We start from the raw sequence: 26,741 nt of genomic DNA on the forward strand, positions 1-26,741 counted from the left end.
CGAGCATCAGCGCGGTGGCGCCGACGCTGTTCTGCAAGTTGACCTCCGCGTCGTGCCGTATCAGCAAGTCGACCAACCGCTCGTGGCCGTAGCGGGCGGCGGCCATCAGTGCGGTGATGCAGCTCACATCGCCCTCCCAGCAAGTCGCGTTGACCCGCCCGCCGCTGTCGAGCCACGCCAGCAGCGCCGCCTCGTCGCCTTGGAGAGCCGCGTTCATCGCCTCTTCGGGAAGGCTGCCCAGCGAGCCGGAAGAGGCCGATTCGCCCGAGGAAGCGCCGCCCGCGCCGCCCGCCGCCGCCTCGCGCTGGCCCGCAGTCACCTCCGCGACGTGCTGCCGGAAGGCCTCGACGCACGCGCTGTGGCCGTTCTCCTTGGCCAGCTGCAGCGCGGACTTGCCGTTCCCAGAGCGCAACTTTGTATCCGCGCCCGCCCGCAGCAGGCGGAGCACGACGGCGGGATGGGCGGAGACGGCGGCGAGCATCAGCGCGGTGCCACCGTTGCTGTCCTGCAAGTTGATCTCCGCCCTGTGCTGCAACAGCACGTCGACCACCCGCTCGTGGACTAGCTTGGCGGCAGCCATCAGCGCGGTGTTGCCGTTGCTGTCCTGCAAGTTTATCTCCGCGCCGTGCTGCAGCAGCAGGTCGACCACCCGCTCGTGGCCGTAGGAGGCGGCGCTCATCAGCGCGGTGGTGCCGTCGCTGTCCTGCAGGTTGGCATTCGCGCCGTGCTGCAACAGCAGCTCGACCGCCCGCTCGTGGTCGTAGCGGGCGGCGCACATCAGCGCGGTGTCGCCTTTGCTGCTCTGCTTGTCGATCTCCGCGCCGCGCTGCAGCAGCAAGTCGATTACCCGCTCGTGGCCGCTGTTAGCGGTCAGCATCAGCGCGGTGACGCCGCTCACTTCGCCTATCACACGAGTCGCGTTGACCCGCCCGCCGCTGTCAAGCCACGCCAGCAGCGCCGCTTCGTCGCCTTGCTCAGCCTCGTTCCCAACCGCTTGGGGAAGTCTTCCCACTTTGCCGGTCTCCGCTGCCTCCACGATGGCAGCTCCGGCAACCCCCATCTCTGGCAACTCCGGCGGCGAAGCGGCACCGGCGCTGGTGCCGGACACTGCGGAGTGTACGGCAGGCTCGAGAAAAAGAATTTAAACAAGACAACTCTCTCTCACAGCACATACGGACACATGTGTAAGAGCGCGCACGAGTGGGTGTGCGAGCAATATCGAAAGACAGTGAGGCCGGGGTCGCACACGGCAGGGGTGGCGGGACGGTTGTGGAGCGAAGTGGCAGTAGCCAGCCTCAAGCATCGATGGGATAATAAGATGAGATTACCAGACGAGAACGGGGGGAAGGACAGGCGGGCGACATTTGACGACGTCGGGGATCACAATGTGACGACCAAAACGATCTTGGGGGCCAGGGTGAGACAACAGGTCGGGGTGCCACATGGGGCACACCACAGGCGTATTCTAGAGGGGGAAAAGAAACGGGGAGTGAGGGGCCCCGCCACGAGAAGTGCGTTCTGGGGATGCAGAGCGTGCAAAGCGGCTAGGGATGAGGTCGCAAAAGAGGCGCGCGAGGCAAGGAGGAGACGCGGGGAACTGAAAGACTGGGACGACTGGACACGAGAAGACAGTGTCAGTGAGCCACCACAGGCGTCGTTGGCGCACATACTGAGCGGCAGCTGCGCTGGAAATAAGGAAGAGGCGCGTCACTTCATGCGGAAGCTCGACAAACACACAGCGAGGGCGACAGCAAGAGTTGAACGGGAGGCGCCGGACTCAAAAGACACCGCCACATTCCTGAGACGAGCGAGGGCAGCCTCCTTAAAGGCGAAAGGGTCTAGATTTGGGGCGCTCGCCGAAGAGGAGTACGACAAAATAGCACCCGTGATTGCCTGCACGCTACCCGCACTCACGGACTCCATACCCGAAAGAAAGAGAAGGGAGCTCGCGGGAGAGGTGACGAGTGAACTACAGGTAGTGGGGAAGGCAGCCTCGATTGCCATACAGACATGGGTGCGAAACAACGACAAGACCAAGGCACGGGCAGAGGAACGAGAGAAGAATATAGGGTGGATAAAGCGCCTGTTCACGGCATGGAGGGTGAGCCACACCGAACGTACCGAGCGAAGGGCCGAGCGGAAGGAGGACGGGGAAGATGACTCAGAGGAGGACGAACCAGTGGAAATTCAGTCGTCAGATGTCACGATGCATCCGAAGGGGACCCCAGCGCCAGCATCATCCGTAGAGGCACGAGTGTTCGAAGAGAGAGTGGACCTGAGCAACAACATGACGTGTAGGCAAATGATCGGAGTGGGAGTCAGAAATGTGGTCCTTGCGCGAGGGGAGCTTGATAGACTCGAGGGGCCAGGATACGCCGCGAGGAGGACGGAGTTGCGCAAGGCGAAAGAAGCCGCGAGAACAAGGGACCGGCAGGCGGCGGCGTCGCAGGACGAGGCAGAAGAGAACGACGCGACAGAGGAGGAAGTGACAAGGGAGAGACCGACGAGAGTGGGACGGCCGCGAGGTGGCATGAAGGTTGCAGCGAGAAGCGGCGAGAGACTGCGAAAAGAGATACGAAGAGGCAGACTCCCCAGGGTGGGCGACGGCTAGCGCACCACACTCCTCTCCTTAAAATCCCTGTGTGGTGGCGGCGTGCCGTTCTCCCATCCCTCGCTTGGGTTGTGTGTTTTCTTTCTTTCTTTCAGCACACAGGCTCGACACAGGTGCGAACTGGCGCGTGCTAGTACTATCACCGGCACACCACCGGAGCCGCCTAAGCGACTCCGTTAAGAACGGCAATGCACTTCGCTCCGTGCACAATGCGACTTTTCCCCACTCACTCGAGGAGGGGTGTTTGCCTAGCGGCACTCGAGTGCGGTGTTTTCGCTGTGAAACGATCCAAAAAGCGCATCGCTTGCACTGAAAACCCGCCGGCAAAGCTCGTGTGATGTCGAAAAAAAGTGCGATGTAGGCCTAATAGCCGGCGGTAGCCGTGCGAGCAGCAGTTAGAGCCACGCGCGGCAACAGGTACGCGCCATAGGGATACGACAAGGAGAAAGAAGTGGCCACCAGAAGAGATAGACTGGTACGTCGATGCCTTCCAGCGGAGCTGCAGCTGCGTCACACTTATCACTTATGCGCTGTGTGAGTGCCTGCAGCAGCGCCAATAGTCTCGCGGAGCTTGGCGTCGCGGCCGCCATGTAACAGATAGTGGTGGCTGTGTCGCATGTGAAACAACATGTACATGTACACAAGATACACTTCGAGATGCTGTGCTCTTAGCACACAACAACTGTACTCCAAGGGGTTTGCCGTGCGGGCTTTCCTACGGCTAACGCCGACTCCGTTGGCCCCGGCCGATGAAGTCGGCGTCCCTGTTCTCCACGTACCAACCCGCGAACCCATGGTTCGCCTTGCGCAGGAAGCGTGCCTCAAGCTCTGGGTCGTGTGCCATCACGCGTACGAGCGCCCAGAACGCCGCGCGCGAGAGACCGTGCGCGTGCCCGCCGATGAACGAGTCGAACTCCATCGCATTCATCCGCTTCGCGCGTGCGTACGTCACGTCTCCGGCGACGAGCGCCCATTTCTTCATCTTATCCTGCAGCGCCTCCCGGTATATGGCCATGCGCAGCTCGATCGCCACCTCACGCAGCGTCGCCGCGTCGCGCACGTCGTCGAGCTCCGCCGCGCGCGCCGCGCCGACGTGGTGCAGGTGCGCCTGCGCCGCCATGCACGCCGCCAGCCGCGGCGCGTCGCGCGGCGCGACACGCAGCTCGACGGCGAGCGGCGGGAGCGGCCGCGCCATCACGCCCACCAGCTCGGCGACCACCTCGTCGGTGGCGTCCGCCTCGAGCGCCGCCATCAGCCACGCCCAACCGCCGCGCGCGGCGAGCGATCGGCGCAGCGCCGTCGCGAAGCGCACGGCGCGGCGGAGCGGCGTGAGCTCCTCCTCGACGAACGCCGCGAGCGGCGCGGCCCCCGCGAGGGAGTGCTCACCCGAGCAGCCCTCGCGCACCGCCTCGACCGACGGCTCGTCGTCCTCCACGCCCGTCGGCTGCGGCGCCGAGCCGGCACTCACGCCGAGTGCGGCGCGCAGCAGCTCATGCGCGCGGCGCGTCGTCGCCGCCTGCTCGCTGCTAGCCGTGTCGGCGCGCAGCCGGCGGCGTGCGGCACGCGAGAGGCTCTCGTTGTACAGGTTTAGCATCGCCGGCACACTCAGCCCGCCCACCGCCGCATCGCCCACCGCCGCATCGCCCGCTGCCGCATCGCCCGCCGCAGCATCGCCCGCCGCCGCATCGCCCGCCGCCGCATCGCCCACCGCCGCATCGCCCACTGTCGTCGGCCAGTCGAGTGCAGTCAGCGCGAGCAGCAGCTGCACCGGGTGCGAGACGCCGTCCGCCTCCGTCAGCCCGCCCCACTCCACGAGCCACTGGCGCAGCAGCGTTGCGTACTTGTTGTCGGCGATGGCTGCGCACTTCCGCACGCCCCACAGAGCTCGCACCGAGTAGAGCACTCGCAGCGCGAGGCGCACCTCGGCCTCGCCCATCGCGCCGCCGCCGCGGCGGCCGCCGCCGCTGCTACCGTCGGCGGTGAGCGCAAGCAGCGCGTGCGCGTGGAGGGCGACCTTCTGCTCGCCCCCCATGTACATGAAGAGGTCGCGCGTGAGCGTCACGGAGGTGAGCGTGTCGGCCAGCTTCGAGGTGCACACGAGGCGCGACGCGCGCGGGCAGCGCGGGTCGACGAGTGGCAGCACGTCCTCCACCGCGCAGCCCTCGGGCGCCTGCACGGCGTGCCCCGACTGCAGCGCGCAAAGCAGCGAGCCCGTGTCGACGGGCGACGGCAGCACGCGCGCCACGCGCATCGCGAACGGGTCCATCTGCGTCGCGTCGCTGCGGCGGATGCCGAGCGGCACGCCGTGCATGCCGACGAACATCAGCGCGTCGTACTCGCACTCCGCCTCGTGCGTGAGCGCCGCCGCCGCGCCCGACCACTCGCCGAGCTGCTGCGGCTGCGTCAGCAGCGAGAGGTAGCTCTCGACGCCGCCGCCGCCGCCGCCGCGGTCGTACCGCTCGAGCATCGCCGGCAGCGCCTCGTCGAGCGCCGCGAGCGACAGCGCGCTTGCCTGCTGGTCCTCCGCCGCCGACACGATCGCCTCCGCCTCGGCCGCTGCAGCTGCTCGACCTCCGCCGCCGCCGCATCCACCACCACCACCGTTCTGGTCGCCGAGCAGTGCGCGCAGCAGCGCCTCGATTTCGTCGCCGCCGCCAGCCGCGCAGCGCCGCAGCACACCGTCGCCGTGCGCGGCGGCGAGCGCGCGGGCGCGAGCGACGGCGTCGACGCGCAGCGCATGCGGCATCGCGGCGCCCACCTCCTTCACGCTCGTGACGATCTCCTCCAGCAACGGCGCGCCTGCCGCGGTGCCCGCGCGGCGCAGCGCCTTGCCGGCATACTTGGCCGTGCCGCCGGTGAGGAAGGCTGCCTGCGCCGCCGACGAGTCGGCTGCGAAGGCCGTCACCTCCGCCAGCTCGTTGCGCAGCTCGCGCGCCGCGTGCAGCGCGCCCACCAGTCGCTTGCTCAGCCGCACGCGCTCCGCCGGAGCCAGCCGCACAAAGTCAACACGCCCGTCGTTGCCTCCGCTCGCCGCAGCTGCCTCTGCGGCGCTCTGGGCCTCCACGTCGGCAATCAGCCGGGTGAGATAGGCGGTGGCCGCACCTGTGTCGGCGGAGCCCGCCACGCGCGAGACGCGCAGCTGACCAAGCAGCTTACTCACCGCCGCTGCAGCCGCCGCCGCGTCGAAGGGCACGCACTGCACCGCGCAGCGCACGCCGCCCACCATCAGCGCCGGCGGGCCGTGCTGCTCACCGCCGCCGCCGGTGAGTAGCAGCGTGAGCGTCGCGTCCTCCTCCGCATACACGTCCATCGCGCGCACCGAGCGCCCCGCGCTCTCGACGAGCTGCCACGAGCGCGCCTGCGCCTCGTCGCCGCCGCACGCGAGCGTCACGACACGCCCGCCAAGGCACGAGCGCACGCCGCTCTTCAGAGCGTCCAGCGTCTTCTCCATCTCGGACGTGGTGCGGCAAAAGTAGATGGGCGCCAGCCCGCCGATCGGCACAGTCTCGAGGCTCGTCTTGCACAGCATGCCCAGTTGCGTCTGGCTCGACGCGCTTACGCCAACCACGATGCAGGAGACGCGTGCCCCGCTCCGCACCAGCGCAGCACGCATGTCCGGCAGCTCGCGCGACGGCTGCGGCCCACAGTTGTGCCCGCCGTCCGAGAGCAGCACGATGACGTGATGGACGAGCGACGGCGCCCTCTTCACGATGTCCACCGTGTTCTTCAGGCCAGCGCTGATGTTCGTCTGGCCCTGCCGTGGCAGCGCGAGCTTCCGCATTGCCTCAGCCGAGGTGATCGAGGTCGACATCGTCGTGGCTGCCGAGTCGAACACCGTCAGACTGCAAGGCGCAGTGGCCTGATCGACGAGCGGCGCAAAGGAATTCTTCGCGGCCTCCGTCTGCCGGCCCATCGACCCGGAGTTGTCCAGGCAGATGTGGAACGCGATGGGGCTGGCCTTCTGCTTGGCACTGCACGGCAGCGTGAGCTGAACCACGTGGTGATCGGAGCCGAGCGGGAAGGCGGTGCACTTCATGGTCATGTTGGCCGTCGTCGCCAACTGGACCTGTCACCGCGATGTCCATCCAAGACGCGTCCCGTCGTGGGGGACTGCGCAGGAACTGGCGCCATCTCGGCTTTAGAGGAAGCGGCAGCGTGTTTACTTTAAGGCCCTTTCCCTGCGAACGCGCACCCCCAGGGCTAGGGCTTTCTTGCCCGTAACCCGATGCCAATCATCCGGCCCGCTGGGTGCGCTTCTTAGCTCCCCGGCCCTGGATGTGCGGTTGCTAACTGCACTCCAAGAAAGTGCTCCAAGTGGGAAGCAAAGCAGATGGAGGCGGCGCGGCATGCCAAGGAGCTGCTGCTGGCGGAGGTTGAGCGGCTAAGTGCAGCAAGGGCCAAGGGCGAGAAGGGCAAGAAGAAGAAGAAGAATGTGGGCGTGGGCGATACGGGCGCCGCTATAGGCTCAACGAGAGCTCGTAGCGAGAATGTGTGCAGTTAGAGAGCTCGATTTTGATGACAATTCTGCAAAGGGGTGTTCACGGAGAGAACATCTCTGGCAGCTCCCACGGCCGAAATATGTTCGCAAAAACAAGCCGGGCGTCACAGGGGCTGGGCGCCGAGGACGAGCTTTTCGGGGTCGGTCTTCGCATGCCTGCGCTCCGTACGCACCAGCTGCCGAGGGGCGCGCACTTCCCGCCTCAAGTACCGCTCGACGAGTCGAGTTATTGGCCGGCGACCGCTGCTGCGACTGGGCGACGCGCCTGTCACGGGGGCTGGGCGCCGAGGGCGAGCTTGCCTGGGGCGCTCTCCGCGCGCACGGGTTCGCCCGCGGCAGCTGCTGAGGGGCGCGCCATGCTCCTCTCGATGATCGACCGACGAACCGATATCTTGGCCGGCGACCGCTGCTGCCGTGGGATGGCGCGCCTGCAGGAGGGGCTGGGTGTCCAGGACAAGCTCGCGGGGCGGGCTCTCCGCGACGATCAGCTTCGTGCGTGTTGGGCCCCGACGCGTGCGCTCTTCCAGAGCCGCGCGGCCGTCAGCCGCTGCCGGGGGCGCGAGTGCGCGTTTGAGCAGAGGGCTCCGCCGCCTGCTGTCTTCATGTCCGGGCGCCGACCGTCGCCTCTGATGTTTGGGTCGCGTGCGGGTGGCCAGCGACGCCGCTGCTCGCGCGTGTCGGCACGATGCGGCTCCGTTGGCCTGACATGCACCCCGGAAAATGCGACACCGCCAAACGCCGCACCGGGGGCGGCCCCCCTCGGCCTCGCGCCCCTCGCCCTCTCCGACGGTGTGCGTTGTGGCTCTGCACTGAAGAGCTGATTATGTGCGCGACAGTACGAGAAAAATCACCGCCCAAACAGCGCGCGTAGTACTATATTGCAACATGCCCGCCCGTGTGGGGGCGTGTCCGCCTCCCGGCGTGCATTGTCTCCACAGTACTACTGCGGAATCAGTACGCGCGCGCGTGCGCGCAGTAGCCAGTAGTCAGCCGGGGCGCTGGGGGTTGAAGAGACGTGGGGCGCGCTCGAGGTCGACAAGCCTCCCCCTCCCCTTGCCCGCGTCTGGCCAGCGCGCCGCGACCATGCTGTCAATGTCGAGGCGCAAGCATCGCGCGCAGTCCGAGCTGCGCAGCTCGACAGGAGGTGCGGGGCCGGCGGCGGCGGCGTCGAAGGAGAGCTCGCCGCGGCACTCCTGGCAGACAGCGAGAGTGCCGCGGAGCGCGGCGACGCTGGGCGTCGCGCAGCGCGCCGCCGCCAGGCGCCTCGCCGCGGCGTCGCGCTCGGCGTCCTGGCGCGCCGCCTGCAGCAGCGGAGAGTGCTCCGCCGTGTCGGCCGCGAGGAGGAGGCGCCTCGCCCGCGTGCGCAGCATGACCAGCCGAGGGTACGTGTACCAGTGCTGTGGCCACGACTGTGGCAGCTGGTGAGGGCGAGTCGGCGCGATGCCCCGCACTGCAGCTGAAAAGCGCCGCCAACTGGTACAGCCGAGGGTACGTGAGTGACCAGCTGGGCCACGGCGACCAGCAGCAGCAGCTGCTGCCCACGAAGCTCGAGGCCTTGGCTGACCAGCGCGTCGTCACCGTGTCGGCGGGATGGGGCCACAGCCTCGCCCTCACCGCCGACGGCAGCGTCTGGAGCTGGGGCTATGGAGGGCGAGGCAAGCTGGGCCACGGCGACGAGCAGGACCAGCTGCAGCCCAAGAAGGTCGAGGCCTTGGCTGGGCGGTGCGTCGTCGCTGTGTCGGCTGGAGGCGAATACAGCCTCGCCCTCACCGCCGACGGCGCCGTCTGGAGCTGGGGCCGGGGAGCCTCAGGCCAGCTGGGCCACGGCGACCAGCAGCAGCAGCTGCTGCCCAAGAAGGTCGAGGCCTTGGCTGGCCAGCGCGTCGTCGCTGTGTCGGCTGGGGTCCGCCACAGCCTCGCCCTCGCCGCCGACGGCGCTGTCTTTACCTGGGGCCAGGGCCGTCACGGCGGCCTAGGCCACGGAGAGGACCTGTCGAACCAGCTGCTGCCCAAGAAGGTCGAGGCGTGGGCGCCGGGGAAGTGAGAAGCCCGCGCAGTTGGACAAGGAGGGGATGCTCAGGCTTCTCGCGGAGCTGAACCAAGTGAGGATTCGGTTCGGCGTCACGGCGGGGCCGAGCCCGAGGGTGGGCGCGGCAGCGGTGGCAGTGGAAGCCGCGGCGGCGGGCGGTGTAGAGGAGGCCGCGGCCGCTGAGCTGGAGGGGGCGAGAGGATGTGAGATCATGTGACTTGTGAGGGATGTGTTTGGCTCGTCTTGCGTGCCTTCCCTTGGCTCTCCGTTCTCCGAAGGGAAGAGGCTCTCGATCATTCATGGTACGACTATCGACTAACAAAAGGCAGCATAGACGAAGTGGAAAACGACACACAACGCCGTGACTGTCGAGACGCAGCTGATATGTCAGATAAAAACCCCTTTGCAGCCAAGCCTACTGGCACCTAATTTGATGAGAATTATCTCATTTTGTTTTTGAAACGCCCAAAAAATCGGCGCCTGCGGCGGGCCACTGGGGCTCCCGCCCCAGACCCCGTTTACACATGAGCTATGCCCCACGACCTGAGCCGGAGCCGAACCTGACGAGGCCTGTAGCAGCTCGACGACCTGCACCAGCCCGAACGGTGCGAGGGCGTCCTCGACGGCGGTGGGGGGGGGGGGGGGGGCAAGGTGGGTGGGTGGGGCGGGGGGGGGGTGGGGGGGGGGGGGGTTTTAAACCCGGACCTAAATCCAAAAGCCGGGGAAAATTTTTTGGAAAAAATTTGGTTCCGGGGGCCCCAAGTTTTCCCTTTTTTAGGGGGGCAAAGGGGGTGTTCCCCCGGGCCCCCCGGGGGGTTCCCTTCCGGGGGGCTTGGGCGGGTTTCGGCAACCCCAAACGGGGGGGTGGGGGGGCCCCTTTTTACCCCCTTTGGGGGGAAGCCCCACCCCCCGGGGGGGGGGGGTTGACCCCCCCTTGGGTTTTTTCCCCCTCGAGCCTCGCAATTTTGCTGTTTAGACTGGTTAGCTTGGTGCGCGTCGTGTTCTCTGCGTGCGCGAGGGGAGGCGTCAGCAATGCGGTGCGCGCAAGATTTCTTCTTGCGGAGGAGCGTGGTGCTGGATGTGCTCTCGAGATGGAGCGCGGGGGACGGGCGGAGGCGGACAAAGTCAAGCGGGGCTGCCGGGCAGGGCCCGTGGGCGAGACTGCGCTAGCGGTATATCACATAGGGTATGTCTCTTTACCACACGTGTTGACAACACAAACTCGCGCTCTCTCAGGAGAAAAATCCCTCAGAGAGAGAGATATATAATACGAGGGAGACAGACCATTACACTTTAGGACACATGTTGGGCAACGCAATCCTTTCAATTAAGCCCAGCTTGAATGCGTCGTGCGAGCTCGTGATCCTCGTTGATTTGTAGCAACCTGCGCTGCTCCTCGCGGAGCATCCGCTGTGCCATTGCTTCATCGTCTCGCGGCTCGAGCGAACAGCTCCCACCGCCTGCTGGCCTAAGGTCGAAGCTGGTCGAGTCGATTGCGTCGTCAGGCACGTTACCATCCCAAGCTGGCCATTGACTGATGTCGGCAGCAAACCACCCGCAGCGTGGGCATGCGTTGCCGTTGTACGCGTCGCGCCGGTGAGTGGTGAGTGCTGAGCACGCATAGTGCTCGATCGGTCCATAGCGGCATTGGCCACACATGCGAGCCCCCGGGATCGAGGCGCGAAGCTGCTGGGCGAGCAGAGTCCTATTAATCCCCCGCGAACTCTGTTGCAAGCGGTTGGCCATCTCTCGCACGGTCTCCACCAGCCGCTCGTTCATCTCCATGAACACCCGACGGCGAATATCGCCGCTCCGCTGAGCATCAAAGACCGTGTAGTCCTCTGCACTTAGGAACCTTGCCACGGATTGGTTGTCTAAACTCGCTGTGCAGCCGCCGGCAGCATCGGGATAGCAGACGCACGGAATTCGTCCCTCGTGCTGCTGCGTCAGATCCGAGGGGCCGCGCTCGAGCAGGTCGTGCGCGTAACCCTGAAAGCACTCACCGCACATGCCGTGCGCGTTGCTGCAGTGGATGACCGCGGTCTCACTGAAGCAAACGCAGCACTGGTCCGTCTCTTTGGCTGAGAACAAATGACTCATGGCCGAGCACATTCTCGCCACCTCCTGCATCGCCGCAATCACCCTCGCCGCCGCCGCCGCACGCCGCTCGCGCCGCCGCCGCCAATGCCGCACCGCCGCCATCACCGCACATGCCGTGAATTCGGCGTCGCCAATGCACGCGGCTCGTATGAGGTCAGCCATAAGGCCCAACGGTGAGCTGCTGTACGGTTGACGCACGGACAGAAGAGGCAGAGGCAATAGACGCGAGAGGAGTCGGGATGAGGACGCGTCTCAGACGAACGCGGTGAACGCGGGTGAAGGCCTCGTGAAAGGCCTCGTGAAGCCCTCGAAGGCCTCGCGTGGCCGGTCGTTGCGCGCAACACTCTGGCTTGAAATTTATTCTTTCTTGCGCGTTGCACGGGCAGCGTACGCCTCGCAGCAGCGGGCGCCTCGCCTGGAACTGGACAGGGCCCGTCCGGAGTGCCCCTACTCTAGCGCTATCGTGGTGGGTCCGCGGATTCGTCTTGAGTACTGAGAGCAGCTCGGGCCGAGCTTGGATGCCGTACATCGCTTCCTCGGGCCAGGAGTTCCGACTCGACGGCCCTCAGCCTCGCCGGCGCTCTGACGCCTCTGTCGGTCTTCTTCTCGCGATAGCTCTCATCATCTGTGTCGGCGGTGCCTATCTCGGTATGCGCATGGTCTCAGGATCGTACTCACAGGGAGCCTGAACGCTTCCGAGCCAGCATGGTCGACAACGCGAGGATAGAAACTACTACCATCACCACATCCGCCTCCGCCGCCGCCTCGTCCGCGACTGCCACCGTAGATGCCGAGGCCGCAGACGGCCGGCTTTTTGCGCTGCAGCCGGAGCTGCTGCACATGGCACTGCTGCTTCTACCACCCGCGGCGCTCTGCTCCTTCGCCTGCTGCTGCCGGGCTGCCGAGGCGGCCAGCAGCGAGGCGGCGAGGCAGCGCTGCGCGGCGTGCGGCGTCGATCGCAAGGGCGCGTGGGCGGCCAGGCAGTCGTGGCGCGTGCAGCTGGCTGGGCGGCGCTTCGGCCGCCCTCACCTCGGCCCGCGCTGCCAGGTCGCCTCGTCGTCGGCGCACCGCACGCGGCGCGCCGGCAGCGCCGCGTCGCTCTTCGCCGCTCCGACAGCGGTCCTGAGCCTCTGCGCGCCGGAGGAGCGAGCCGCCTTCTTTGGCTCCGCCGCAGAGCCGCACCCGCTGGTCGCCGTCTGCGACGCGGGCAGGCGCTCCGTCGCCTTTGTGTCGCTGCGCCCGGACGGCGCGCGGCTCGAGCGGTCTGCTCCGGTGGACGGCGCCCCGTGCGGCATCTGTTCCGCCCCGTGGGGTGGAGAGCCGGCCTTCGCCGTCACGGTGCAGGGCGAAAACGAGACTGGCCAGCCTCTGCCGGGCGTGGCGAACCCGTCCCACCGCGTCGTTCTGGTCGGCCTGCGCAGCGGTCGAGTGACCCCCGCCGGAGGCAACGACGGCTCGGCCATGCTCTCGTACCCGAACGGGCTGTGCGCGCTGCCGCCGACGTGGCACGCGTGGAGCGCCGCCCCGCGGCTTGACCGGCCCGCCCGGCTGCTCGCCTGTACCGACTGGAACCACTCTCGGGTGGTGCTGTGGGGAGTGGACGACCCTGCCGGCGCCGCGCGCTACCTCGCCCGCGGAGACGGGGGCGGCGGAATAGACGCGGGCGGGTTCAGCCGCCCGTCGGACATAGTGCGCTTCGAGCTCGGCGGCGGCGGCGGCGGCGGCGGCGTCGCCGACCACTTCCTCGCGGTCGCCGACTACTACAGCAATCAGGTGCATTTCTTCGCGGCCGGCTCGAACCGCGGCGAGGTTGCGCCGTGCGGCTGCCTGCGCCAGGCGAGACGCGGCCGGCCGCTCGATCGTCCTTCGGGCGTCGCCGTGCTCCGTCCCCCGGAGTGCACCTCGAGCGGCGTCTTCTTGCTCGTCGCCGAGGCGGGGGCGATGTGCGTCTCCGTCTTCCGCGTGGCGCGGCGCGACGGCGGCGAGCCGGTGTGCACGCACGTCGCCTCGCTGTGCGACGAGCTGCTTGGCACCGGAAGGCACCAGCCTGAGCTCGGGCTCTGGTCGTGGCTCAGTGTCGCGTGTTCGCGCGCGGGAGACATTTGGGTGACTGACGCGGACAACGGGTGTGTCTACCTCGTGTGACTGCTGCCGTTCGTCTTTTCGGCGGCAGTGGCAGCGGGGCGGCAGCGGCATAGCGGCGGTGCGCGGAGGCGGTGGCGGGCCGCTCGCCGCGAAAGTGCTCTCTACCGAAGTGGCATGGAAGTCAGGGAGGGACCTCACTGTCTGGCCTCTAGATGTCCTTCTCCCCTGCTCCCCAGCCGCAGCCCTAGCTGGCCTGCCGCTGCGTCGCCGTCGCGGTGTGTAGCCCCCATCGTTGGGACTAGTGTCGCTCTCCCTGAACTTCTGCATGTTAATACTTTTAAGTCCTCTCTCCTTTTTGTGGCCTCACTTGTGTAGGGTGGAAGGGGGGGGGGGTGAGTTTACAGTTTTGGAGAGTGCGGGGGGGGGGCGACCACCCCAGCCACGCTCTCCACCCCCGAATGTGGCCGGTTTTAGGTTTTACAGCGCAGGGCACTGCCACTCACTGGACACTGCAAAACGTTATGATTCTGGTCGTTATACGTTAATTGTTGTCAGTGTGCGGAGCAGCCGGCAGCCCAGCATGCAGCACCGCCACACTGTGCCAGTTACACAATTACCAGCCCGCTCTCTCGGCCGGCATGCCGGGGTCACTCTCAGTGTCTCATCAGACCTCCCCACACACCGCAAGAGAGTTCATCACGCCGTGGCCACAGACGCTCACAGGAAGGAGTACTTGACCTTGTTGCCCTCGGGCAGCGAGAACTGCTGCACCGGGCCCGACGGGCCCGCAAAGGCGCCCGCCACCGACGCGACCTGCTCGTCGGGCAGCGCGTCCGCCTCCGGCTCGTCCGCGCCGAGCGTGAGCTCGTCGAGCAGCTCCTCGAGGCCGACATCGGGGAAGTCGTCGTCCTCCGCCTCCTCGCCCTCGCCGTCGGCGTCGCCGCCGCTCGCCGCGCCCGAGGCCGCCGCCTGCGCCGCCGCCGCCGCCGCGCGCCGGTCGGCCTCCGGGTCGCGGTAGAGGTTGATCTGGGCACGCATCTCCGGGTCCTCCTCGAGATCCTGCATGAACTCCTCGTACTCGTGCTCGTACTGCGACGTGTCGAGCTTACGGCCGCGCTGCGCCGTCCACTCGGACTCCTCCTGCTCCTTGGCGAGGGACTGCAGCTTCCACGCGCGCCGGCGCGGCTTCCTCCGCCGCTCGGAGTAGCTCTTCTTGACGAGCAGTACCTAATCAGTCATTCACACCTCATTCCTCATTCACAACTAGTGATACCTCATCCTTCCTGACGAGCAGCACCTCGGGCAGCTGGCCACACTCATGCTCGGACAGCTCGCTCGGCAGCGTGGACCCGCTGACCGCGTAGCCCCACACAAAGTCGCCCACGCGAAGCACGTTGCCGAGGTGCGTCAGCGTGCGCACCGTCGTGTCGTTTGCTCCGAAGTCGTCGCGCCGCGCGACAGTCACCTCGGCGAGGCAAGTCGGCTCGCGCGAGGGCCCGTCAACCGGCGCGTCGCTCGAGGAGCGCTTCTTCTTCTTGCCGCCGCCGCCGCCGCCGCCGCCGCCGCCGCCGCCGCCGCCGCCGCGCTGCCGCTCGCGCGGCGCCTCGATCTCGAGATCGAGGACGACGAACTCGGCCAGGCAGGAGCGGGTGAGGGCGGACGCGAACTGCTTCTTCCAAAATGTGAGCGGGAGCAGCTCGGCGGTGCGCATCGTCTTTGGGTCGATGAGGTGGACGATGTTGGACACCTGTGCACCGACCCGCCCCGCTCATCGAGGGCTAGCTCACGGACCATCTCGCCATATCTCGCCATATCTCGCCATATCTCCCGAGGGCTAGCTCATAGGCCGCGTTCTCTCCCCACAGGGCCGAGGGGGTGGCGCGGCGCTGGTCACGCGCACAGCCGTCGGGTGGGCTGACCCTCTACCGCAGGCTCGCCTCGGGGCGGTGCCCATATCTCGCCATATCTCGCCATATCTCGCCATATCTCGCCATATCTCCCCAGCCGGGACGCGCCTTGTTGCAAAGCATGAAGCGCGGAACCTGCCCCACCGTCGCCGCCGTGCTCGCCGGCAGCCAGAGCGCGTCGCCGCGGCAGATTGGCAGCAGCTCCACCGAGTAGGTGAACTTGTACCGCCCCTTCCCCGTGTGCGTGTCGGTCGAGATGAGCTGCTTGGATGTCTTGTACCGGGTCGGCGCGACGCCCTGCAGGAAGGCGGTCATCTTCTCGGCGTGCGAGCGCGCCTCGTAGAAGAAGTCGAGCCCGTCGCGCCGCTCGACGATGTTGATCGCGTCCGTGTGCGCGCGGTGCTTGAGGATGAGCTGCTCGATCCAGAAGAACGTCCGCTTGTGCTCCACCTTTTGCCGAACCTACCGGCAGAGAGCGGCGCGCATTTGGAGGAGCGAGCGAGCGGAGGGAGGGGGGAGTGCGCCGGTTGGGCGCTGCGACGAGGGGGTGCGGTGCGAGGCGCGGTGGCCAAGTGCGGCTGGAAGCGCGGACACGGTGCGACTGGCGGCGCTGACAAGAGGCGGGGTTGCCGGCACCTGGCAGACGGCGACCCACGTGTCCTTGGCCTCTCGCCGCTGGCAGGTGCCGCACTGCTTGTTGCCGAGGACGTACTCCACCACGAAGGACTGCTGCAGCACCGCGCCCGCCACCACCTCCTGCTGCACCGTCAGCTTGAGCTTGATGCGACGCGAGTGAGGCTCGGTCCAAACATACGAGGCGTCGATGAGCCGGACCTGCGTCAGCCCGCGCGGCTTCTTGAGCAGCAGCGCGAGGAGCTCCTTGGACTCCATGTCCACCTCCGCCCAGCTGCCGTCCCGCCGCTCGAACCGGTTGCAGCCGCGGCACGTGTTTTGCTGGACCTGCTTCGATACTCCTGCGCCGATGTCGTAGCGCTCCTGGAGACAGTTGACGCACATATTGACCGCGTTCGGCTCGATCACGACGGCGCACTGGCAGCAGAGGATCTTGTGTGGCTGGTCCAGGATCATGGCCATGGTTTTGGCCTGGGCCAAGGTAGGGAGCGTGCCGCGATCTTCGTCCAGGGGCAGCTGACTGCGTGTGCGTTGCTTGTGCTTGTCGCGTCGACGCGCGGATGAGGGTTTCTTTGAGCCGGTGTGGTTGCCAGTTCGCGCGCCAGTCCGCGCCCTTGTCGTGCCAGTGTGCTGTGAGAGAGGCTTGTATTTTAAGAATTCTTTTTTCAGCAGCAGGGCACGGGACCTCCCTTTACATATAAGCTGTGTTCCGTGTGTGTGGCCTCGTCGGCTGTGAAAAAAAAACGCGCGGTCGAGCTGGGAATAGATTCGCCGCAAGCGGCGTGGAGCGGTTGAGCATCCCTCCGGGGGCCCCTCTGCGCCGGGGAGGCGTTGTTGGAGGCTAGGACGCAAGCGTCCGTCGCCCTTTTTCAAACTCGGGGCCCACTCCGCTACGCTCCGACCCGAATTTGCTGCGGCAAAAAACGACGTGGCTCGCAGGCTGACCCGGGGAAGCATTCACGCATCACGGGTTCGAGTCGTCAAACAATTATTAAGCAGCGGAGGTGTGCCGAGCGAGGGGGGCCGGGAGGCGGTAAGTCGTCGTCGCCCGGGGCCCGGCGCTGCTTGCAGCACCATGGCGATGGCGCTAAGTAAGATGCTCCTCTTTTCCGCGCGCCCCCGCAAGGCGCGCGATACTGAGGGAGGGTGTAGAGGATGTATGTAGAGTGTAGAGCGCTGTAGAGCTGTAGAGATGTAGAGCGCTCTGGAGCGCTGTAGAGCTGTACCGTACAGGCTGTAGAGCTCTACATCCGCCGCGTGACGAGGCGCGTGCGTTGTAGAGCGATGTAGAGCGCGATGTTGCTGTAGTAAGAGTTTGTTGTAGAGGCTCTACAGCCAAACCGCCGGGAAGGCAGTGACTCAAAGTACACGTCGCTGTGAGCCTCGCACTCGCCCACCGGAAGGGGCTCCAGCAACGTCCAACGACACCCGATACAGTACGACTGACAGTGATCCGGCGAACACCGGCGGTGAGTACCGGCACCATCGCACGGCACTCGCCTCTGCGGTGTTCGTGCGTCGCCCATCTCTCGGGGAGATGCCTGCTCTATTTATTTATCGGTTATCGCTCTATCGGCTATCGCTCGACAAGTCGACCTTCTTGGGCAGCAGCTGGTTCGAGTCAGCTCCGTGTCCTAGGCAGCCGGTGTCGCCCCCGCCCCAAGTAAAGACGGCCCCATCGCCGGTGAGGGCGAGGCTGTGGCGGACTCCAGCCGACACAGCGACAACGCGCTGGTCAGCAAAGGCCTCGACCTTCTTTGGCAGCAGCTGCTGCTGCTCATCGCCGTGGCCCAGCTGGCCACAACCTCCCCAGCCCCAGCTCCAGACGGCGCTGTCGGCGGTGAGGGCGAGGCTGTGAGCCAATCCAGCAGACACTGCGAGGACACGCTGTTGAGCCAAAGCCTCGACCTTCTTCGGCAGCAGCTGGCGCTGCCCGCCGCCGTGGCCCAGCCAGCCTTCCCCTTCACCACCCCAGCTCCAGACGGCGCCGTCGGCGGTGAGGGCGAGGCTGTGGCGGTCTGCAGCCGACACAGCGACCACGCGCCGACCCGCAAAGGCCTCGACCCTTTTTGGCAGCAACTGGTCCTGCCGGTCGCCGTGGCCCAGCACGCCATCGTCTCCCCAGCCCCAGCTCCAGACGGCACCGTCGGCGGTGATGGCGAGGATGTGGCCGTCTGCAGCCGAGACAGCGACCACGCGCTGGCCTGCCAAAGCCTCGACCTTTTTCGGCAGCAGCTGTTTCTGCTGGTCGCCGTGGCCCGGCCGGCCAAAAGCTCCACTGCCCCAGCTCCACACGGCCCCGTCGGCGGTGATGGCAAAGCTGTGTGCGAGTCCCGCCGAGACCGCGACGACGCGCTGATCAGCCAAGGCCTCGACTTTCTTGGGCAGCAGCTGGCTCTGCTCGTCGCCGTGGCCCAACCGGCCCCCGCCTCCCCAGCCCCAGCTCCAGGCGCTGCCGTCGGCGGTGAGGGCGAGGCTGTGGTAGGGTCCAACCGACACGCTCACGGCGCGCTCGCCGCCCAGCGTCGACGGGAGGCGGGTCGGCGTGTTGAGCCGCGTCACGCCCTCGCCGTGACCGAGCAGTCCTGGCCTCCAGATCTCAGCCGCCCCGCACGACGAGAGCCGCCCCTCGCCGTCGATGAAGAGGCTGTGCCGAGCGCCTGCCGCCGCCCTCGCCGGCGGGTTGGACTCGCGCAGCAACGCAGAACAGCACAGCCACCGCACGGCACAGCTCTCGCCCGCTGGCGGCGCCGGCAGCTCGAAGCCGCGCTCTTGCGCCCACAAGCGGATGCCTTCCTTCGCAAGCGAAGCGTGGAAGATGTGCGAGACGGCCGCAACGCGAGCGATGTCGGCGGGGTCGCAGCGAGAGACGACGCGCACGAGGAGCTCCGTGGGGAGGTCGAGGAGGCGGGTGGGTACCTCGCCCTCCGCTTCCACCCCTCTAGCAGGCCCCTCCTCGGCCCCATCTCCCGCGCTGCCCTCCCCTTGCGCGGGAGCGACGTCCGCCTCGTCCCGCTCGTACGCGATGCCGAACTCATTGGCGCGCTTCCGGTCCACGGGGTAGAGGCGGCGCTGGTAGAGGAGGACGAGGAAGACGAGGTCGTCCCGCAGGCAGGCGACGCGGTGGGCGGTCGGCATCGCGACCATCAGCGCGAAGGCGTCGTCGATGAAGGTGTTGAAGGCCTTGTACGCGAGGACGCGCCACGGCAGGTGGGCGACGCTCTTCATCTGGCGCGAGGGGGGGCGGGGGAGCTCTGCCTCGAAACGGCGTGTGTACTTCCTCGGCGACGGCAGAAGCGAGGGGGCTGGTCTGGCGCAGGCGGGGGCACGGGGAAGGGGGATGCCCTGGGAGGGACCGAGGCCTGGATAGGGCGGGGGGGGGTTGAGCAGCGAACCGCCTTGCGGCTGAAGAAGATCTGGGGATCTCGGGAGATCTCGGGCCATCTCGGGCCCTCTCGGCTCCTCTCGGCGCCTTGTAGTTGATGAAGAGCTGTGGCGTCATCGCGATGAAGCCGAAGAGGTAGATCGCGTCGGCCAGCGAGCCGAGCAGCCAGCTGTACCTGACAAGAGGGTGCAGAATCCAAGGGTGGGTGACTCGCCCCCTCGGAGGCGGGGCTGGCGGGAGGACGGCGGGGAAGCGGCGCGCCACGACGCGTGCGGGTAGTGGAGCAGCGCGTACAGCGCCCAGCCGACGACCAGCGGCGCGAGTCCCCACGTCAAGTGCCGCGTCGCAACCTCGTCGAACCGCTCCGTCGCCGCCTCGGCGCGCGCGCCCTCGCCGCCGGCGCCGGCGGCCGCGCCGCGCGCCCGCCGCCGCATCGCAACCACCTTGGTCAGCTTCCAAAGCTCGAGGGCGGTGGAGAAGGCGTAGGTAGCGAGGACGATCGAGTTGACGCCGTCGCCGTCGAGCAGGTAGAGGAAGATGACGAGCGTGGAGCCCGCGTTGAAGATGACGCCGCGCGAGGACAGGCCCCTCAGGTCCTCCCGCCCCTTCCAGAAGCCGACGTCGTTCCGGAAGGCGAGCGCGTCAAAGACGACGTGCAGCAGCCCGATCAGCTGCATCAGCGCGAAGCGGTAGAGGCGCTTCTCGGAGAGCAGCTCGCGTAGCTCGTCGAACTCGGCCTACAGGAAGGTTCAGAGCCAGGGTCAGGGAAGGGTCAGGGAAGGCACAGCTCGCGCAGCGCGTCAAACTGCCTCCATCCCGCTGGCCGCCTGCAGCGCGCCAAGCGCCGTGTGCAGCTGGCGCGTGGCGCGGTACCGACCGAGGGAGATGGGCAGCAGCCGCAGCCGCAGCCGAGGAGGCTCCTTGCCCACGTCGCTCGAGAGAGGCAGCGCGTGCTTGCCCAGCAGGCCGAGCTCGTCGACGTACAGCCGAGGCGCGTACACGCGCCGAGACCAGTCCACGCCGTTCGCGACCACGGCCCCGTCGCTCGGCAGCACCGGCCCGGCGTGCGGCGTCTCGTCGGCAACCAGCCGCAGCTCGAGGCTCGCCGCCGCATAGAGGTAGTGCGGCACCTCGCCCCGCTCGTTCGGCGGCGCGACGCCGCTCTGCTCGCTGGATGCGAAGGCGGCGGGGACGGCGGCGGCGGCAGAGTCGGAAGTGGCGGAGCCAGGCGTGGAGGAGGAGACGGCTGGCTCGGCGAGCAGCATGCGGGCGGTGCTGCGGCGTCGCGGCTGGCGGCGCGCGCAGAGGAGCGCCCGGGCGTGCGCGATTGGCTGCTGCTGACCTGCGAGCGCGATGGAGAAGTCGAGATGCAGCTCCTCTCGACTGCCCAGCCGCACCTCGGCCGGGACCGGGACAGCAAACGCAACGTCCTCGAGGCCTGCGCCGCTGCTCACACCGGCTGCGCTCCAGACGAGCCGCCCGTCGATGTGCGCCTGCAGGTCGACGGCGGCGCCGCTGCGCAGCAGCGGCTGCAGACAGGCGGCACCGCGGCACGGCGATGGGTAGAAGAGCTCGAGCAGCGTGTGCGAGAGGATCGCCACGTAGACGGCGAGCAGCGCGAGGAGGGCTCGGCCGCAGGTGAGGGCCATGGCGGAGGTCCGATAGGTGCGAAGGCTGGCCGCTCTTTGGCGGCTCCGAGGTTGTTGTTGTGCGCGTCCAGCCGCCCTGGCGTGCGAAAATAAGAATTTAGCCGGCAGAGTGGGACGACCGCGAGGTGGCATGAAGGTTGCAGCGAGAAGCGGCGAGAGACTGCGAAGAGAGAGGAAGAGGCGGACGCCCAAGGGTGGCGACAGCTAGCGCATCACACCCCTCTCCTTAAAATCCCCGTGTGGTGGCGGCGTGCCGTCCTCCCCATCCCTCCCCTGGGTTGTCCTTTTCTTTCTTTTTTTAGCAGACAGGCTCTCGCAGCCGCGCTGCACAATGTTCCAGCTCAGGAGGTCCCCCTGTGCTTCTCGCAGCTTTGTGCAGCGCAACGAGCGGGCAGCGCTGCACGAGGCGGACGCGCGGACCCACGGCGTGCTCAGCGAGCCGCGAGGCGGAGGCAGGCCGAGTGAGCGCGAGCCGCATCGGCGCCCATGTCCCGCGCAGCGGCGAGCGAGCGGCACGGAGGAGTGCAATGTCGCGCATTGCGAAACGGTTTTCCAGCGGTCCTTATTCCATGTCCGAACTTGGAGCACTTGGAGTGCAGTCATCAACCTCACATCCAGGGCCGGGGAGCTAAGAAGCGCGTGCGCGCAAATTCTCTTTGCCGTGATTTTAGTGCTACCCGGGTACAGCCCGGGCCAGCGCGCCAGAGACCCGTGCCCAGTGTCGTGCGAGGGAGCGTGCGCGGGGTGTGTCTGTGTGTGTGACGCGACAAGGGGATGCTGGTCGCGCCTCCCTGCTCAGCCTCCTCCGCCCCGCTGCTGCTAGCCCGCGCCGCGCCGCGGCTCGCTCCGCCGCGGCTCGCGCTGCTCGCGCTGCCCACGGCCACCTCCGGCTCTGTGTGGGCCGTCGCCGCCGTTTCGGGCGGCGCCGCTGTCGCGGCGCAGCTCGGCCTCGTCGCGCTGCTCCGCCGTGCCAAGGGACGGCCGTGGCTGTCCGAGTCGCCCGGATTCGTCGCACACCAGGCCATCGCTCTCGTTTTCATGGCGATCGCCACCGCGGTCGGCGCGGCCGCGTGGCTCAGTCCGGCCGGCTGGGCGCTCGAGCCTGCCGCGCGCTTCCTGGCTCCGGACGGAACGACGCGCTTCCTCGCTGCGATGCTCTTTGGCGAGCTCGTGCTCTGGGACTTGCCGTGCGCCATCTGGATCAAGCAGCTCCGCCGGCCCGACTCGCTGCTGCACCACTTCGCGATGGCGGCCGTCGCGTTCAACGCGATGGCGCTCGCGCCAATCTACTACGGCGTCTTCTACCTCGGCCTCATCGAGGCGTCGACGCTGCCGCTCAACGCCCACGAGTACTTTGCGCACGCCGCGAGGACGCTCGAGTCGTTGCAGCCGGGAGCCCTCCCCGGCGCAGAGCGGCTGCTGCGCCGGTTCCGCGCGCTGCGGGACGGGTTCCAGGCGGCAGCCGCCGCCTCGTTCGTCGCCGTGCGCGGCGTCCTCTTCACCGCCGTCTCGCTGCGCCGCTTCTACCCCGAGGTCGCGCCGCTCCTCGCCTCGCCCGCCGCCGCCCGCCTGCGCGGCCCGCTGTGGGCCCACGCGGTGAGCGTGGGCGCCTTCAACGCGCTGCAGCTCTACTGGCTCGGGCTACTAGTCGCGTACACGGTGCGCAACGGGGTGGGCGGCGAGCGGCCGGACTGAGAGAGCGCGACGCCGGCGGGGTGCGGGGCGAGGGGGGTGAAATTCTCAAAAAGGTGCAGCACTTCTAGCCGACATCGACAAAAGTCACTCTCTAGCCCCGCGGCGAGCGGCCCCGCCGAGGCGAAGAAATTTTTGCCATATTAACGCTCTGACCACACATTTTTGCATATAACCAAATCGACACCTCAAAAATAAGACTGGTTCACGCCTCGAGCGAGTAATGCGTCTGTAGGCCAATATAATACTTAATAGAGCTTCTCGCGCGCTCCTCAGCTGGCGGTCCGCAGGGCGAGAAGCGCAGGCCCGCCAGCCGCACCATGTGGTTCACGTATCACGATGATGAGCGTCTCGGCCGCGAGCAGCGTGTAGGAGCGAAGCTTGCCCTCGCACTCGCGTTGCTCGAGCCTGAGGCCACTGCGCCCTGACCACGAGATAGCCCACGCGGATGGTGTCGGTGTTGACGACCATGTCCTCGGCCAGCGTGTGCGCCTTCCCCTTGTGCCTTGAGCACCGCCAGCCAGTAGAGCCCCTCGAGCGACCATTCGCGCCGATCTGCCAGCTGCTTCGCCTTGAGCGACGCGGCCCACACCTCCAGCGACTCCATCTGCCGCAGCTCGGCCGTCTCGCCTGCGGCACGCGGCGCCTTCTGCTTCTTGACCTTGCCAAAGACGGCGACCATCTCGCAGTCCCCCCACTGAAGAGCAATGCACGGCGGGCACGCGCATGGAATACCGCGCTATGACAGGCGGGCCGGATGATCGGGATCGGGTTACGGGCCAGAATTTTTCTTGTTTATGGAGGACGCACGCTCCCGTCCGCCTTTGCCGGAAAGTTGCGTGACGCTCTGCCACGAAGCTATGACAAAACTCGCATGCCTGGTTCTTCTCGCCATCACTGGGCGCGCCGCGGGCGCGTGCATGCGAGACCTCTGGGCCATCGCGTGGGGTCGTGCGGACACGGCCAGATACGACCAAGCGTACACCTCTGTGTGCGCCGACTCATCCTGCCGTGCCACGGCTCTAACCTTTTCCGGCGCGCTCCCCCAGGTTGGAACATGCAGCCGTAATCAAATCTTGTCTTGCGTCTGCGTCCTGATCGCAAGCGGCTTTTCGCCATCGGCTGTCACCAGCATGACCTCGGCCGGTGCCCTCGATGTTGATTTATTTCGCAGCATTCTTGGAGAGGGTCAGGGTGACGGCTCCTGCGCAGTTTTGTTGGAGTGTTTCGCTGGCTCTGCTGCGTGCGCAGCTGACTTAGTCACCCTTTGCGCTGACGACTCTACCACCTGCCTTCCGACCGCCAGCACCGGGAGTTCACCTTCACCCCCATCACGGCGTCCGGCGCGGGGGAGAAGTCGTTCGCTCCCCGCGAGACTTCCGTCCTGTCGCTCCCTCTCCTGTCTCTCAAGCATCCTTTTCACCACATCCAATTGCTAAAAATCTCTCTCTCTCCACATCCCGCCTTGGATCCTATTTTGCTCGGCAAAAAGAAAGAAAGATAACGGTCACGCCAAACGAGGGATGGGAGAAGGGAAACAGACAAAACCCAGTGGGATGGGCGCGTCAGCACGGCATTTTTCTTGTATCAGGAAGGTCCCCCCGTGAGGCGTCCGCCGCACAGCTGCCTTGCCGTTTGTGTGTGGGGACACGCCGCATGCGGTGAGCGTGGGCGCCCGGGGGGGGGGGCTTGAACGCCGCACAGGGCACAGCTCTACTGGCTCGCCCTCTCCCTCCTCCTCTCTACACACTGCACCCTCCCTGAAGGGCTCACCCCTTCCCCAGCCAGACTCAGTCGCGGTCACAGGCGCGGCATTAGCCACAGTTAACCCATTATGTACCTTGTACGCTGCTCCCACACAGAAGACAGTCTTGATAAATTAACATCAAGAAAACGGACAACCCACTCCAAGTGCACCCTCAGAGACTGTGGAAACTTCACTTCATGACGGTTAGCCGCTGGTCATGACCGTTAGACGCTGTCACAACAGCTGGGAGCTGTCATGACAGCAAACGCGACAGCAACAGTGACAACCTACCTGTCACCAGCTGTCACCAGCTATCATCAGCTGTGAGTAGCTGTCACCAGCTGTCACCAGCCAGGGCTGGTGGACTCCCACATCCACTGGCGGTCTCATCTCAGTCTAGCGACCTGCCTCCAGCTTGTCGCTGGCAGTCTCTCACTACCACAGGCACACTGACACAGGGGTGGCAGGGGCGGCGGCACGAGTCTCCCACATACTATGCGGGCCTCACTAGAGGTGCGGCCTGTGCGTGTCCTCGCCCTTGAGGGGGGAGGGGAAGGGGCTGTGTGTCTGTGCATGTGTGGTGTGTGTCGCCCGCGAGCATTTTGTTGCGTCGCAAGGTCCTCTGAAGATTCATGGCGTCCGATCAGGCCACCGAGCCCGAGCCCGAGCCGACCGAGGACAGCAAGGGCCGCCCCTTCATGTGAGCGCGCGCGCGCGCCCGTCTCCCGCTCCTCGGCGCTGCTGCTGCTCGCCGCCGCCACACCGCTGCCGCGCTGTCTGCGCGCTGCGTCGGCGGGGCTCCGCGCCAAACCTGCGGCCGTCCCGGCCCGCGCGCGCAGGTCCATGGCTGACGTGGAGAGCCACAACACCCAGGAAGACGTCTGGATGGTGATCCACGACAAGGTGTACAATGTCACCAAGTACCTGGACGATCACCCTGGCGGCGAGGAGGTGCTCATGGACAGGGCGGGCCAGAATGCGACGGAGGACTTCGAGGATGTGGGCCACTCGAGGGACGCGCGCAAGCAGCTGGACAAATTCGAGGTGGGCGAGCTCGCGCCGAGCGAACGCGTGGGGAGCACCAGCAAGGGTGGCGGCGGCGGCAGCGGCGAGGGCGGCGGCGCGATGCCGCTCATCCTCGTGTCGGTGCTGGTCGCGGTGGTGGGCGCGGCATACTTTTATTACTCGCAGGAGACGGCGGCCGCCAGCGCCGCCGCCGCCTAGTGCGAGTGATAAAATTATGGATGTCGCGCCGCCACCACGGCTTCAATGGCACAGACAGGTGTACTTCTCGCTCGGGCGGCATCGATCGCGACAGGGTTGCCCTCTTGGGCCCCGGCGGACACTGCGCCAGCTCCGAGCTTGACTTCCCGGCGGCACACCGCCAGCTCGGAGAACAACCTACAACGTCAGCCAAGCGGCGTGTGTGTGTGAAGCGCTTCTTGTTTCATGTATCAATTCTCTTCCTATCTGTAGAAGAGATTACGCGGAACACACTGTAACATGGGGTCCCGTACCAACTACCGTGCGGAATCGACCCTATCCAGGGCTCAACGTGACGAGCGCGTAATTCTTCGTGGTATGTCATGGTGGAATTCTTTTCTGCGTCACCAGTCCCGTGCCCTCGTTCGTAAAATCCAGTCCTGTGTAAAAGAAAGAAAGAAAACAGAAAGCCGCATAGAATTCTTCTGGCAAGCTTGGGGGCCCCCCGGGACTCCCCGACTCGAGCTGTTACCTGTTTTGACGGGCGATGACCTCGCGGACTCGACAGCAGGACATAGCCCCGAGCGTCTCCGAGGCCCTGCGCCTCATGAAGCAGGCAGTGCAGTCGTCGCTGGACCTCGGAGACATTAACCCGCAATCGGCAAAGCGGAAGCACGTGTCTCCGCGCCACTTGCCACGCACGACAGCGCACAGCCTCAACCCTTGTATAGGTTTGCAAGGCGGTTGGGATGACCAAGCCGCAGCTATCTTCGTGGCTCACGACGACGTGTGCGGTCCCAACGTCCAACTTCCCACTTACCTCGCCCCGCTGACGCTGAAACGGTCCCGTCGTCACGCGGTCGCAGGTCGCCGTCCCCCCACTGGGACGCAAAGGTTGCCGAGTGGCTCAAGCAGGCCCAGGCCCGCGCGCTGAGCGCAAACGGCGCGCTGCTCCCCTCACCCCATACCCTCCACCTCGCGCCGGTAACGTCGCCCTAACCGCCTCCGCCCCGGCCCGACGTAGCTCCGGCCCGCCCCTCCTGCCGGCACAGGCGCGCAGCACCGCGGCGCGTCTTCCAGCGTAAGCTCCAAGGGGTCGGGCAAGGCGGCCAAGGCCAGCCAACCGGCCAAGGCCAGCCCGAGCGGCGGCGCGAGCGCAAAGGCGGCGACGAGCAGAGAGAGCACGCCCGGCGGCAAGGGCG

At 66.7% G+C, this 26,741-nt stretch overlaps 7 protein-coding genes across 7 annotated transcripts; 4 read left to right on the forward strand and 3 right to left on the reverse strand.

The window, feature by feature from the left end:
• Positions 1–7,189: 7,189 nt before the first annotated feature.
• On the forward strand, positions 7,190–7,930 carry EMIHUDRAFT_199489 (hypothetical protein; the record flags this gene model as incomplete). The annotated part of the gene is made up of 1 exon (XM_005793602.1): positions 7,190–7,930. The coding sequence occupies one exon, from the start codon at positions 7,190–7,192 to the stop codon at positions 7,928–7,930; it is 741 nt and encodes a 246-aa protein (XP_005793659.1).
• Positions 7,931–11,756: 3,826 nt separating this feature from the next.
• EMIHUDRAFT_199492 (hypothetical protein) lies at positions 11,757–13,383 on the forward strand (the record flags this gene model as incomplete). The annotated part of the gene is made up of 4 exons (XM_005793603.1): positions 11,757–11,874; positions 12,026–12,231; positions 12,382–12,927; positions 13,012–13,383. 4 exons carry the CDS (start codon positions 11,757–11,759, stop codon positions 13,381–13,383), a joined length of 1,242 nt encoding a protein of 413 aa, XP_005793660.1.
• A 2,033-nt stretch (positions 13,384–15,416) lies between these two features.
• On the reverse strand, positions 15,417–16,375 carry EMIHUDRAFT_351236 (hypothetical protein; the record flags this gene model as incomplete). The annotated part of the gene is given in 4 exon segments (XM_005793604.1): positions 15,417–15,435; positions 15,449–15,470; positions 15,503–15,692; positions 15,867–16,375. Coding segments are annotated over 4 exon segments (690 nt in total), but the record flags the coding sequence as incomplete, so codon positions are not given.
• A 2,530-nt stretch (positions 16,376–18,905) lies between these two features.
• EMIHUDRAFT_48602 (hypothetical protein) lies at positions 18,906–19,094 on the reverse strand (the record flags this gene model as incomplete). The annotated part of the gene is made up of 1 exon (XM_005793605.1): positions 18,906–19,094. A coding segment is annotated over one exon (189 nt), but the record flags the coding sequence as incomplete, so codon positions are not given.
• Positions 19,095–19,361: 267 nt separating this feature from the next.
• On the reverse strand, positions 19,362–19,970 carry EMIHUDRAFT_62592 (hypothetical protein; the record flags this gene model as incomplete). Its single annotated transcript, XM_005793606.1, has 1 exon — positions 19,362–19,970. A coding segment is annotated over one exon (609 nt), but the record flags the coding sequence as incomplete, so codon positions are not given.
• Positions 19,971–21,671: 1,701 nt separating this feature from the next.
• Positions 21,672–22,592, forward strand: EMIHUDRAFT_97469 (hypothetical protein; the record flags this gene model as incomplete). The annotated part of the gene is made up of 1 exon (XM_005793607.1): positions 21,672–22,592. One exon carries the CDS (start codon positions 21,672–21,674, stop codon positions 22,590–22,592), a length of 921 nt encoding a protein of 306 aa, XP_005793664.1.
• Positions 22,593–24,936: 2,344 nt separating this feature from the next.
• Positions 24,937–25,794, forward strand: EMIHUDRAFT_351238 (cytochrome b5). The gene is made up of 2 exons (XM_005793608.1): positions 24,937–25,036; positions 25,176–25,794. The coding sequence occupies exons 1-2, from the start codon at positions 24,969–24,971 to the stop codon at positions 25,558–25,560; spliced, it is 453 nt and encodes a 150-aa protein (XP_005793665.1). The 5' UTR covers positions 24,937–24,968; the 3' UTR covers positions 25,561–25,794.
• Positions 25,795–26,741: the final 947 nt, after the last annotated feature.

The sequence above is a fragment of the Emiliania huxleyi genome, assembly GCF_000372725.1.
Source record: "Emiliania huxleyi CCMP1516 unplaced genomic scaffold EMIHUscaffold_10, whole genome shotgun sequence".
Taxonomy (NCBI): domain Eukaryota; phylum Haptophyta; order Isochrysidales; family Noelaerhabdaceae; genus Emiliania; species Emiliania huxleyi.